General features: G+C 40.4%; 1 protein-coding gene across 1 annotated transcript in view; it reads right to left on the bottom strand.

Annotated features, from left to right (window-relative positions):
• Positions 1-13,850, bottom strand: part of MSH3 (mutS homolog 3) — a 101,724-nt gene that overhangs the window by 80,231 nt on the left and 7,643 nt on the right. The window contains exons 5-8 of the mRNA XM_071580143.1: positions 11,708-11,824; positions 10,833-10,950; positions 9,999-10,144; positions 8,852-9,018 (exon numbers count right to left, since the gene is read on the bottom strand). Coding sequence (XP_071436244.1) covers positions 8,852-9,018; positions 9,999-10,144; positions 10,833-10,950; positions 11,708-11,824 — 548 coding nt within the window. The remainder of the gene's footprint in view (positions 1-8,851; positions 9,019-9,998; positions 10,145-10,832; positions 10,951-11,707; positions 11,825-13,850) is intronic.

The following is a 13,850-nucleotide window of genomic DNA, read 5'->3' as shown; positions in this document are numbered from 1 at the left end:
GTGTGAATAATTATGCCCCCTACCCACAAAATTTTCTTTTTTACAGCCACATTCCTGTGCTTTAAGAGTGGCACATTTTAACCAGAAATGGCTCCTTACCCTGATTTCCCATTCCATGAAAAGTTAAAACAATTGAATAAGGGAAGTTGTCCTTCCCAGTGCTTAACTCAGCATGTAACACACAGGTGCTGTACAATATATATTCCTCTTTCTATGCAAGGATTTACAACCAAGGAGCCAACTGCAAAAAGCTGCTTAAATTATTTCACAAATGGAAAAAAGCATTTGCAGGAAACAGGTGAAGGCAGTGTGGGATAAATGGTATGCTTTTAAGGAAGAAAAAAAGGGAAAATCAGACAGCAATTCAAAATTGAGGTTCAGTTTATCTCATGTTTACACTTTGGGGACCTTAATTTGAGTAAATGCTCTCTCTGGCAATGATTCAGCCCCAAATATAATTTCAAATACCACAAGACTGCACCCCACCTCTGTAAAAGTGAACTGAAATCAGAGGTGGCAGACTTTTGTTTGTTCTGTTTCTTTTAAGTAAAATAAAAATTGAAGAAAAATACAGTATCTTAATTCTACCAGCAATGGATGTTCACTCTAACTTAGTAGATTTTGTAGGTCGAGACCTAAGGAAACTGAATAATTAATCTTCTATTATAACAACAAATGAAATACTTACAATAATAGAGGGAATAAAGCTACTAAATTAAAGCGCTTATTTTTGTCAGGGAAAGGATTTTTGCCACAAGACACGTGGCCTTCCTTTTGCTCAGGTACAAATCTGGATTCCACTCACAGGCAATGATGAGACAGAAGCATCTGAAAAGACATCCCTATTAATACCCATTAATTTCTTGACATTTCTGAGGTACTACGAGTGTATGGACTGCAATAAAGGGACTTTTTATAAAAGTTCCACACTCAAATAAAATGTTCCATGTACAAATGAAAGTTTTGTGCTGAGTCCTCTCTCAGTAGCTTATCTGAAATTGTACAGCTGTCAACATGGCCACACTTCAAGACAAATTCTACTTTTTTTAATAAAAAGGAGTTATGTTTTTAAAAAGTCATTTCTTGGCATTTGTGGGTTTTTCCTTTTTTCTTTTTTCCTGGTTGGAGTTGACTATGAAGCCACAAAAACTTGCAGATTGTGTGAAAGGGGCCAAGGGACAGCAGAAACAATTCCTTATCCCATCAGTATCACTGCAAAGTCACTGATGAAACTCCACTCTGGGGTTCCTTTTCTCAGTGTGCTAAAATCAAATGTGTTACTTTTCAGTTAATAATGTTTGATAATGTGCTAATTATCTATCACAGCGTGATTGTTTGATGGGGAGCTGACAGTTTACACCCTGCCATGGCTCACAAAGTCATGTCACGATTTTGAGCAACGAATGGCAGATTCCAAAATGTGCATTCCAAACCAGAACTTAATGAAGGTTAATTATAACTGGGTTTGATAATGACAGGTATGAAAGCATTTCTTTACTTAGGCAACCCAAAGGCACTGGCATTCAAATCCTGACTCCAGGTCCACTCTGTGCTCTGACCCTGGCTGTATCTGAAACATATTTATTTCCTCACACCCACACTGCTTTATCATGTGTGTGTGTGTATTTCCACCCAGATTAACTCAAAGCACAAATCCTTAAATTAAATTTCAACAGACAAACCAGGTATTTCTTTTGTCAAAGCCATGAGCAATAACAAGTACTCTGAATTTGCAATATGCACAAATGCCTCACAGTGAGGCTTAACTTCTCCACATCAGGATGCAAATGCATGTGCTATCTTTTCAGAGAATTAAAACAGCTTAATACGTCAATTAATACTCTAAGTAAGGATTTTTGGCAGCTACACAATTGTTCCCCGTAAATTAAAGGCTTCTTTTTTCAGCTTTTTCATCCTTCTGGCTCACTTTCTCTCAAATGAATCAATTTTTTTTGGCCAGCAAGTGCTACAGTTCCCTGGGAATGGACTTGATGGAGTGTTCCATGGATGAGGACTCAGCTCGGTGGTCATATCCTACAAAGGCCCCTTTCAACCCAAACTCTTCTGTGATTACCTGAACACCACCTTGCTCTTTCACACTGTTTTCTTGGTTCTTCCCAAAGCTGTTCAGTACAAAGGGAAATGCACAGCCAAAAGGAATATCAAGACAGAGTGAGAGGGCAAGGAGCTGCCCAGGGAGTTGTCCAGGGAAGCTGGCCTTCCTGCTCAGACCCTGCACCAAACCCCAGTGTGTGTGCCACATGAAGAAAGGTGGAGGCTTTGATTTACACCCTGCCTGGACAGGATGTGCTGCTTCTCTCTCCATTTGAGGGCCCCCCTCAGCCACAACTCTGAGGAAGGTCTGCAGGAGCAGAGACTGACAAGGGATTCAAGGGACAAAGTGAGAAGTGCCACAAGAGTCAAACACATTTGCTACAAAACATTTTTAAGTACATCCAGCTCTGTCTCCAGAGTCTTTCACATAAACTGAATCAAGTATCACACATGAAACCTTTTTACATTAAAAATACTGTATTAATAGGCTTTGTACTGTAGAACTGATTTCAAATTCTCTGTTAACAACTCAAAAAATATCCCCTTAAATTTTGAAAAATAAAACCAAACTACTTGAGTAAAAGTGTCTAACAATCATTTTTACCCTTCCAAATGTCCAGAGGAAGAGTCTAAAGCATACCCTTCACAAGTCTAGTTTACCAAAAGCCTCTCACCTATCCCATACATAAGAAGAACAACTGTTTAAAGAGACAAGTGTTGTAAGCCAGTCAAGCACAAAATTAAAGGCTGTTAGAGACAGCCTGAAAGACAAATCTTGTTCCCTTCTACAGTTCAGTACATTGATGGCACATAAAAACTCACTTCAGTTTCATTTCCTTCAAAATTAAGCAAATGAATGTATTCTGGGTTTATGAAAAATAAACACATTGATGTGTCTCCTCTCTTTCCCAACTCAGGAGGGGTTGGGAACCACCACTACAAGAGTATTATTCTTCCCACTCTGCTACTTGCATGTCAAATGTGCAATTTAGTCTTCCCCATTCTTGTCTCATTTACATCACTACATTGTTTTGATTAAAATTGCTGAATTTCTACCTCCCAGAACTAACAGGACCAGAAATGTGGGAAGAAGAAATGTCTGACAAGGTAACACACCCAAGGTATCCACAATGCCACTTCTTCCACAGGGAAGGATTTATGTCCCAAGTCAGCTTCAAAGACAAATAAATTATAGAAATGAAGTCACTATTAAAAAAATGGTGGGACTTTAACAAATATGCCCACAAATATTTGTAGACTATGAAATAAAATTTAAACTTGCATGCCAGTTTTAAGAGCTGAGGAGTCCTTCTCCATTTAAATATGGAAAAGTCACAGTATGAATATTTCCTCACAGAAAAATCAAGCAAAATCAAAATCAGAGAGGACAACAAAAAGTAGAATTACTTACATGATACTTTGTAGAGGTTTTGATCTATCCCATAATAATAAAACAAGTAGGTACAAAACATAAAAGAAAAAGCTTTGAAGTTTTAACTTTCTTGCTTCTTTTAGTAAGGTGAGGGTCCTAATTAAAAAGTTAACTTTCTGACTGCAAGAAATAGGATGAGCACCAAATCAACATAGTCATTCTTAATTTAATAAATTCTGGCTCAAACAGTGGGGGGATCCAATTGCATGAATACCAGTAATCAGTGCAGAACTGTCACAAACACAGCTCCTGAGCACAGCACATTATCCACACTGTTTGCAGTCACAGGAAAATAATGCAGCTTTGAACAGGTGTGGATCTGCCAGGGGAGGTTTAAGTTGGATATCATGAAGAAGTTCTTTGCAGAGAGAGTGCTCAGGCATTGGAATGGGCTGCCCAGAGAGGGGGTGGATTCCCCATCCCTGGAGGTGTTTAAGATGAGACTGGACGTGGCACCGAGTGCCATGATCTGGTGATCACAGTGGGGTTGTATCAAGGGTTGGACTTGATGGTCTCAGAGGTCTCTTCCAACCCAATCGATTCTATGATTCTATGAAGCTGATCAGGGCACACATCTTTGCTTTTCCCTGGGGGGATCCAGAGAGACACACAGAATGGGCAAGAGGAGCCTGCAAGGGCAGCTGCTGCAAAAAGCACTGTTAACATTTTTTATCTAACTTATCATCCAGGATAAGAAAAACACAGGGCTTTGCAACTCTGCATGTTTCTGTAGCAACAACTCCACGTGCACAGTGGGACTTTAAAACTTGGCTGTAACAATGCCAAGGTCATGGGTTCAATCCCCTGTGTGGGCCATTGACTTTAGAGTTGGACTTGCTGATCCTTGTGGGTCCCTTCCAGCTCAGAATATTCTGTGATTCTGTGACAGCAATCCCACACAGAGGGTGCCACGTGCCTGTGCCATGCCCCAAGCTGTGAAGGGCACTCAGACACCACGGAAAATAAGACTTCACACATGAAGCAATTTGTCACATGAGATTTAAACCCCAATCTCCCCTCACCTGTGTGAGAAGTATGAGTGTGATTCGTGTTGGTAAAAATGAATGAGTTATTGGAGCTCCTATAGTGACATGAGAAGAAACATATGGCCAGCCAATTAAATAAAAATTACAACTTACACCCACATGGAGAGATAAACAGGATAGGAGAGAGAAACAGGATAGCATGAAATCACTTTATCTCCTACAACTTTGTCAAGGACCACATGAATTGTAACAAGAAGGCTGAAGAGTTAAAAATTTCCCACATCTAAGGGGAACAGAATTTATGGTGGGGTTATCACTAGGGTTGTAAGAGTGACTTAGCTATAGTGGTATATGTTAAAGTGCTTGACAATGTACTTAGAATGTTTATGCATGATCTAATGAATATGTATGTAGGGACTAAATAAATGTTAGAATTACACCATGTTCAGTGTGTGAGCAATGCTTGTCCATCACACCCAGCATGCTGAAATTGCTTTTATCATATAATAAACTTTAATTGAAAACCTACGAGGTTGAGACTGTTTCTCACACCTGCAATGCCACAGAAGACAAGAATGATCTCCAGTACTGAGAACAGCAATAGTGACAGGGTGAAATTGAAAAAAAAACCCAAACCAACAACAAAACCCCTCTATCCAACAATTCTCTCACATGAGGTGGCAATACCAGTGTGGAGTTTTTTCTGTCTGTTCAAAAGGAGTGAGCTGTGACATGATCAATACTCTCCAAGCAGCTCCCCCACAGCTGGATGGCCCCAGCCACGAGTTGGATTCTGAGCAGAGCAAAACACCTCCTTAGCCAGTGAACATCTGCTCACTGATGCACTTGGGCTCTGTATTTACAGAAAATAGCTCACATGCTGGTTTTGTACTTCACTTGCTTTTTTTTCCTCCCTGCTGCAAATTCAACTGCTTGTAGCTTCCATTTATACAAACATTCTCAAGATGTTTGTCACAGCTTGCCTTTCACTTAAAAATCCATGGGAATATCACAAGCTATACAAACCATGAAACCACCAGTTTTTATGACTGTCAACCCTTCAGATACTCTTCAGGCCTCTGCTCTGCAATTTAATTTGCAATACTGTTTACTCTTGCTGTAACCCTTTGGGACCTTGTTTCTGCTGCTACAAACCTTCCTGTCCTTGCTCACCTACAAACCTTAAGGGCTGAGCTACATAAATAAATACATATAACTGCTCTCCATAAAAAAAAACATCCCTCAGCATTAACTACGTGATGCACCCTCTGATCTGAACAACCACATATAAAGATCCACATATAAAGATCCACAAAATTAAAAGGATTTTATACTCATCTACAAGACTTCACTAAGTTCATTTCAGGGGAGTTTCTACTCCTTGAGTGAGGACATAAATCCATAACTCTCTCCATAACAGCAATTAGCAATGGATAGCACTACTGACCCATGTATGAAATAAATCAACTATAGCTCAGTGTAACAGACCACACAGACAAAAGGTCAGCTGTCCTATCACCCTGGTTCAAGATTGCTGGCCAGGCATCAAACAAGATACATGAAAAAATGAGAAAGGTGCAGATCTGGGTGAAATGCTTTGGATTAAAACTGAAGGACTGGTGATCAGCATGTTTTTACACAGTCTCAAGGAATACATTAGAATAAAACATTTCACAAAGGAGGGCAAATGGAAAAAATAAAAACAGGCAATTTGGCATCTTCAGATGCACTGGATTTTTCAATGAAACAAAAGTGGGGCACATGAGAAGAGCAAAAATCATTAAAATAAGCCTCAAAGACAATGTCAGGAAGATTAGCACAGGCCAAGTTTCAAAGCAGCCACCAAGTTAAGGGGGATGGGTGCTGACCCTTGACTAGAAACAACTTGTACAAAACACAGTGTTCTTCCATGTCTAACAGCAAGACTTTTTTCTCTGTTTTCTAGAAAGAAGGAAGCTAAAAACATGAAAATTTTTTCCTCCAGGCAGATCAGCACTTGCAAACAGAACAGTTTGTCCTGAACCATTTTCTGCAACCACTTTTAATTTATACTTTGCTTTTGGAGGAAGGCTCTCCATCAAAACTGTCCCCTGCTCAGTGTCCTTGCATAGTACTCCCAAGTTCATTAAATCTGCCCTTCAACAGCATCTTCTAGTCATCAATTTTTACAAACAATGGCTGTCATGACATTGGTAATTTGGAGCATTTCACTGACCACTTAAAACACCAGAGTGTGAGAATCAAACCTGCATGGAACCATGGCACACTTTTACACACATTCACTTCCACGAGTTTTAAATTACCAAAGGAGAAAGTTTCCAGCTTGTAACATGAACCTACACCACAAGTCAAACTATTTTTAAAACTTGCTTAGGTTGGCAAGATCTCATTTAATCCAAATGGCTATAAAAAAGTCTTTACAAAGAGATCTTTGGGTCTAATTTCATTTAAATCAGTGGCAATATTTCCCTTTTATCCAGTTTTACTAACCTGGCTTCATACTAACTGAATTAAAACCCCATTTTATGAGCAAATCCTACAAGGAGCTACATGATCTTACTACAGCAGGATTTGTCTTTGCTTACTGCCCATGAATGTCATCAACTTTAGACATGGAGAACTTCTGGAGACTTAACTGGCTCTTATTTTTGACAAAAATAAATTTAGAACAGCAGAATTGTGTCCCTCAGCTGATTTTTCCTCCTATGATGGGTATTCCTGTGCTGTAATTGGGCTGTGAAAATACACACACCGCTAAAACAGAAGCTGCAGTGAACTGTGTGAGTGGGACAGCCCAGCCTGGACAGACAGAGCACAGGCAGAGAGAAGCACAGCGTGCCATGGAGAGCAGTCAGGTGTTGTGTTGTGCAGACAGAAACACCCTTCTCCCTCCTCATCCCCCCCAATCCCTCCCCAGGGACTACTTTTCTCCCCCACCTGTGCCCTGTTCTTACACATTCACTGCTTCTCCACTGCATTTCTAACACACAAAGAGAATCACAATCCTGAATCACAAGACCTGGTTCCCATGGTTTTAGTCAGAAAGATCTTCAAAAAAATTACAGAAATGAAATTTCTGCCAGATAATGGATGATTTTCACCAGGAGCTTTTAGAAAAGAGCAAAGAATGAAATTACCAGGTAATGGGCCAATAACCAAACCTGAACACTTCAGACTTCTCAATATGTATTAAAATAAAACTCCTGCCCATATAAAAGTAATTGTATAAAAACTGGAGCCCAGTTAAAAGCACATGGAAGCAGCACATTGGAATCAGTTAAACTAATACTAAATACTTCAGGGCCCTCTAGTGGTTTCACTTTTGGTACAAGAAAATCCATGAAGAACTGTTTTGAAATGTCCTGCAAAAACGTGTTTTATTTTTGTCAATCTCACGTAATTAAGAGCATTTAGGCTGGAAAGATGCCTAATGAATTACCAGAAAGGCAAAATAACTACAATCTAATATCTCTTCACAGAATCAGCTCATGCATGGTATTTTTGGCTCTTCACAAAAATGAGAAATTACTCAGGAACATCTTCAACTGCGCACAACCAGGAGAAGAAAAAAACACAACCCCTCTCCCAAACCTGCACCAGAGTGACTATTGAAATGTCAAGTTGAGCTAGCTCTCTACAGCCCAAAAAATGGCATGGTTTAAAAAAACAAGTGAAAAACTGCTATTTTCTCACATTAATTGCCCCTGTAAGATTGCACAAGCTTACCTTACATGTTCAGAGAATTGCTTCATCCTTCATCTATCACCCTACCAATTATATCCTGGTCTGGCTTTATTATACAGTAAAATTGGTACAGAAAACAGGTAACAAATTTCCTCTTGAAATATACAAAGATAACACAGAAACAGATGATCAGTCACAATCCTCCCAAGTTCAAGACAGTGCAACAGGATACACAGAATGAAATAACAGTTGCAAAAATTTTCTATACCTACCTATATTAATAGAAAAAAAAGTTTCATGTATTTAGCAATCCTAAAACTATGATAAATCAGAAAAAAAGCCACACAACTCCTTTTTCAGATCCCAAAGATAAGTGCATGAGTTTGGAAATGATTCCAACAGATCCTGTGATCAGGAGTGTGGTTGCAAGACTATCTAAATGACCATATTTAAGCACATGAATCCTTCACAGCCCAGAGACAGAAGTCACCAATTTCAGTCTGAGCACAATCTAAGAATGAGTGGGATTTGGGAAATTTTGAACCCAGCAGCAAAGTACAGCCATTCAGAAATGGGCCTGTACAGAACTACACATCCCTGCTTGCTTCTGGATCTAAACTCCACCGACAGCTGTGCTGTACTTAAACACAAAAAAGGCAAAACCCTCAAACAGTGACATCCCCACAGGACTCACCTCATGGAGGTTATACTGCTGATGAGCTTCTCAGATGGATCTGACAACCTGGGTGGAAGGATTATTTCGACTGGCTGCAGGCGCAGAACTCGACCCTCCAGCTCCGAGCGAGAGGCAGAGTCCCGAAAACTGTCAAAAATTACCTCTCCAGTGGTTGGTTGGATCGCCTGCCAATAAAAAAACATCTATATCCACTGGATATTTACATTTTCAGGGGGTGCTTCAGTGACTGGGATTGTTAAGCCAGAAAGAAAATCTATAGTGTGCAGCAGAAATTATACAGCACCCACACCCACAGTGGCAGATCAAGAACTATAACTGTGGTTTTATCCAATCTATGATAAGGTAACAACTTCCAAAGACTGCCATGACTTTCTCTTGGTAAGTTCCAACAATACCTCAAAAATGTATACGTACTCTTGCTGTCATCAATCCACCACTGTTCAACTTCTAATACAAATCAATCTGTAAACTGAAGTCCATAAAAGCTACATGCAATTCAATCCAGAATCTAAACATGTGCTCTTGTTCTCTCTCAGCTGCAGTGTGACATTCAAACACAAGCACGATCAAGATGGTTTTTAATTAATTAATTACCAGTTGACCAGGCTTGAGTTATCATTGTGTTATGCCGGTTACACAATCCTGGGTTTAATCTTCACCATAGAAGAGAAAACAAATCTGAAGTGTAAATGGTAAAAAGTTTGAAGTCTTTTCCTCTAAAGAATAGTACTTTGTAGAGGAAAAATGTGCTCAGAAGCTTTAAAATATTGATCTTAAAGATGTTCAAAGTTTAAGGCAATTAAAGCATCTGAACTAATGATTGCCCAGTATTTGGTGAACATACAGATGTGTTAAGTGAAACAACAACAAAAACAGTCCCACAAATACTCAACTATCAACTGCTTTCCTGTAGTTTTCAAATGTAAAGCCATTAAAGTTTGCATATAGATGATATTTTACCTAAACTGTCTCTTTTTTTGCAAAAAGAAAAATTTAGAAAATATTTTAAAATTTAGAAATAATTTTCTCACTCAAAACAAAATCTATGAGACAGAATAATCATGACTCTAAGATGGGAATCATCCACCTCTCAAAACAACCCAGCTAACCTTAAAATACTGATTTCCCTGTGAAAGTAACTTACCATAATGCCTATAACAATGTCACCTTTCTTCCTGTCCCTTAGGTTTTCTCCATTTTCACAGATACAGAGGAGGTAGTTATCAGGGACATCTGTTGTTACCTGGTCGACCTCTACGGAATCATCCAGCTTCAGCAAAGGGTTCACATGTGACAGGTGTTAAAAAAAACAATTGGGTGGATTATTCACAGGTCCTTCTGGATCTAAGTCCTTTTCTACTCACAGGCACTGATCTAAAAATCTCTTTTGCTCTGGGTATCTGGTACGTTGTTCAAGGAATGAAAGAAAAAAATCATAGGGTAGATAAAGAAGGAGATAGCAAAATAAAAAATGGAAGGAAAGAAATTAAATCCACTGGTTAAAAACTATTTCAATCTCATTTTTGCATTTTCTAGGCAAGACCTGCAGAACACTGACCTGAGATTGGCTCAGTTGCTTAAAAATTGGCTGTAAGAATGCCAAGGTCATGGGTTCAATCCCCTGTGTAGGCCACTGACTGAAGAGTTGGACTCGATGATCCTTGTGGGTCCCTTCCAGCTCAGAATAGTCTGGGATTCTGTGAACACTGTAGACTTAGGAACTCCACTCTCTGACTTCAGAAAGGAACTACAGTGAACACAACCTCTGCTCTTTCACAACATACCTACAGCACTGAGTAGATTAAATTCTTTGAAAGTCCAGCAAGATATTTAACCACAATGCAAAATTAAAGGAACTTTATTTCCTGCTGCCACTCCTGTGTCATCTACTCATGTTCCATCCAGGTGATAGTACTGGAATGGAGGCCTCTCACACACCAAAGGTTAGCCTGGAACCAAATCTGTTTAAAAAGGATATCTTCTCCAATAAGTGTGGACTTGGTGTAGAGAGCAGTCAGCTTACGGCTGAACAGAGAGCTTTTGTTTTCTCCAGCAGCTTTCAGAGCTGCAGTCTCCATTTGTTTGATTACTCCAACCTACAAGCAGGCAAACAAGAAACAAAGTTAGATCTCTGTTAATAAATTATTATTTTTACTATGTTATTAACTGATGATACTTTAAGACATGCAGAGAGCAAATGGACCACTCAAGCTGGAGTGCATTGTCAACAGAAAGGGCAGAAAGAGCATCAGTCCTACTAATGAGAAAGGCACTGCCTTTCCTGACCCTTTGTCTGCTCCGAACTGTCCTCTCAGGTTCTGTCCCTCTTTCTTGTCCTATTTTGAAACAATTTAGCTGCAGCTCACTGCTTATCACAGAAGAGTTGCTGCAATCAATTTAAATTCAGCATATTCTGTGACATTCTTTACTTAGAAGTAGAAAAAGAGGTAACAACAGAAAAGCCACAGAATTACAGGGATCAAGGAGAGAAAGGAAATCAGGAAAAACATTCGTCTGGGATAAGGAAGACAAGGATGTGACAAAGAATAAAAGAGAGAGGATATGTAAATTTCTCTTTATCAAATGCAAAGACTTGATAATTAAATACTGAGAACTGTTCCTGAAAACATGGATACCTTTCCGTAAAAGAGAGGAAAAGCCTGATCTACTGGAGGCTCATGACCTCTCCCGGAACAGAGAAATTGAAACAAAGGGAAGTTAGACATTCTAATTGCAGAAGCAGGTGATAATGAGCTGCACACTTCTCAGCTGAAACAGGACTCTGGTACAACAGGTGCAGGTTATTTCAGTGCTACTCTGTGCTCAACATGCTCTAATGAAGGCCAGGATGACCTTGTGTCCCTTGGCCACGAGGCGCCGCACGTGCACGAAGAGCCGGTGGCTCGGGATGCTCGCGGTCATGAAGTTGTGGTCCAGGTGGCAGGAGATGTTCAGCTCCTTGGCTGCGATCTGCAAGGCACAGAAAAAGTCAGCCAGCAGGTCAGAAGGTAACTGGGGAAGGTAAGCAGCTTATCTCTATGATTTTTTGATTTTTTTTATTTTTATAGATTTTAGAAGTACTTGTAACTGTAGTAAAAAAGCAAATGTAGTGTGTTAATATTTCTGGCAGCTTCAGTTCAATGTTTATGTATCCCAACCCCTACCACGTATCAGTGGCTCAAGTTCTTTTAGTGGTTAGACATCTTTTCAAGGTAGAAGGCTGAAGAATCTGAACAGGCCTGCAGAGTGAGACATAAACATGAGCCAACAGCCTTGGGTCTAAGAACACTGGAAGAGCTCCAAGAGCCCTGTGTGTGCTGAGGAAGACAAAAATGAAGAACAGAGGGTCCCACTGACCCCAGACTCAAATCCTGAGGAGGTGGAACAGGGGCAGGACGGGGTTGGACCAAGAGATGTGGACATTATTATAAAAACCATGGATATTATTATTATTATCATTATTATTATTATTATTATTATGTGGACATTATTATAAAAACCATGGAAATCAGTGTTCACAGGGGGCATGTCATCATGTATTCCTGAAAGCCCTAAGCCTAGACATTAAAGAATCTACCTTTTAATCTCATCCCACACTAACTTGGCTTGGAGTGTTTTTTGGGGTCCCTCTCATGGCATCCCTATGATGACAGGGATGCACAACTACAGTTAAAAGCTCAGTGTCAAACATTCCAAGAGAAAGCCTGGAGGGACTGGGCCCCTCCACCTTCCTGCTGGAATCTGAAATCCAGCTTCCAGCAAAAAGAGCTAGAAAGCTTAAACAGCAAGCCTTGGTCAACAAAGGCTGAGAGAAATTCTGTCACCAAGAATAGACGAGGTCTGGTGATGCTCAGCTTGAAGATAAATCTGTCTCCTGCCTTGAGAAAAGAAAGAACTCTGGAATGAATGTTATCAGACCATGTTGTAACCCTTTGTCCTCTTCCCCTCTTGTAAATCCCTAGAATGAGAAACAGTAACTTTGTGCAACTCAGCAAAGCCTTGTGCAATTCTCTAGTTAACATAAGCCCTTCCTGGATTACCATAACTCTTCCTCCCTATCAACATGTGCTGCCTGTAGTCAGCATAAGTCCCCATTTAGGCCTCAGTTTTTAGCAGGCCTCAAAGGTTGTGACACAGATTAGAGGGGACAGGTATCATCTGACTTAAGCAGCCAAAGAGGTATTTCATATCATCTGACATCATCAGGAAGTGTTGGGGAGTATAACAAGCAAGGTGGGAGGAGTCTCGCTCTCTTTTCGGTCCATGCTTCTGACCAGGACGGTTCCCGCTCCCTGACTGCTGATATCAGGCCCTGCTGCCGGTCCGCACGTCTGTTTAGCCGGGGACGTGAGCACATTCCTGTTAATTCCTCTTTCCCTCTTGCTGGGGGGTTTCCTTTGGGGAGGGGGTTTGGTTGGCTTGGAGTTTCACCTGTTAGCTGGGGCAACCACGGTGAGCCTGTTGTTGTTTTCTGTCACTATGTGCTATTTCATATTCTGTGTTAAGCTCTCCTCTTCTCTGTATAAATATAAAAACCTCACTGTGTCTAAAGCCTCATTTCTGCTGTTTTCCCTCACTCTCCTGCTCTGGGAGTGGGCTTTTTGACAGGGTACCAGGCAGTTGGCATTTTGCCAGCTCAAACTATAACACTGCCCCAAGGCCTTAAATTGAGTGGTGTTCAATCAAGGAATTCCTGTTTTCACCCCATATCTGGGATCAGCCAGTTTTTTGACTCTTACACCTTCCTGTCCTGGCATTGCCACAAGCAGGGGCTTCACTGTCTCAGAATTCACCTGTCAGACTTTTAGGGTGCACCTGGATCTTCATGGCTGTGAGGCAAACCACCTGCACTGCACACACAGAGTCTGAAACACAGCTCAACAAAGGGTCAGATCATTTTCACACTCCTGAAAACACAGCAGGAATGGAGGTGTTCAATTTGTGGTTATAACGATGGGATTCTGCTGGCTAATCAATTAAAATACTGAAAAATCAG

Source organism: Pithys albifrons, chromosome Z, assembly GCF_047495875.1.
Source record: "Pithys albifrons albifrons isolate INPA30051 chromosome Z, PitAlb_v1, whole genome shotgun sequence".
Taxonomy (NCBI): Eukaryota; Metazoa; Chordata; class Aves; order Passeriformes; family Thamnophilidae; genus Pithys; species Pithys albifrons.
This window is presented reverse-complemented; position numbering and strand designations above follow the sequence as displayed.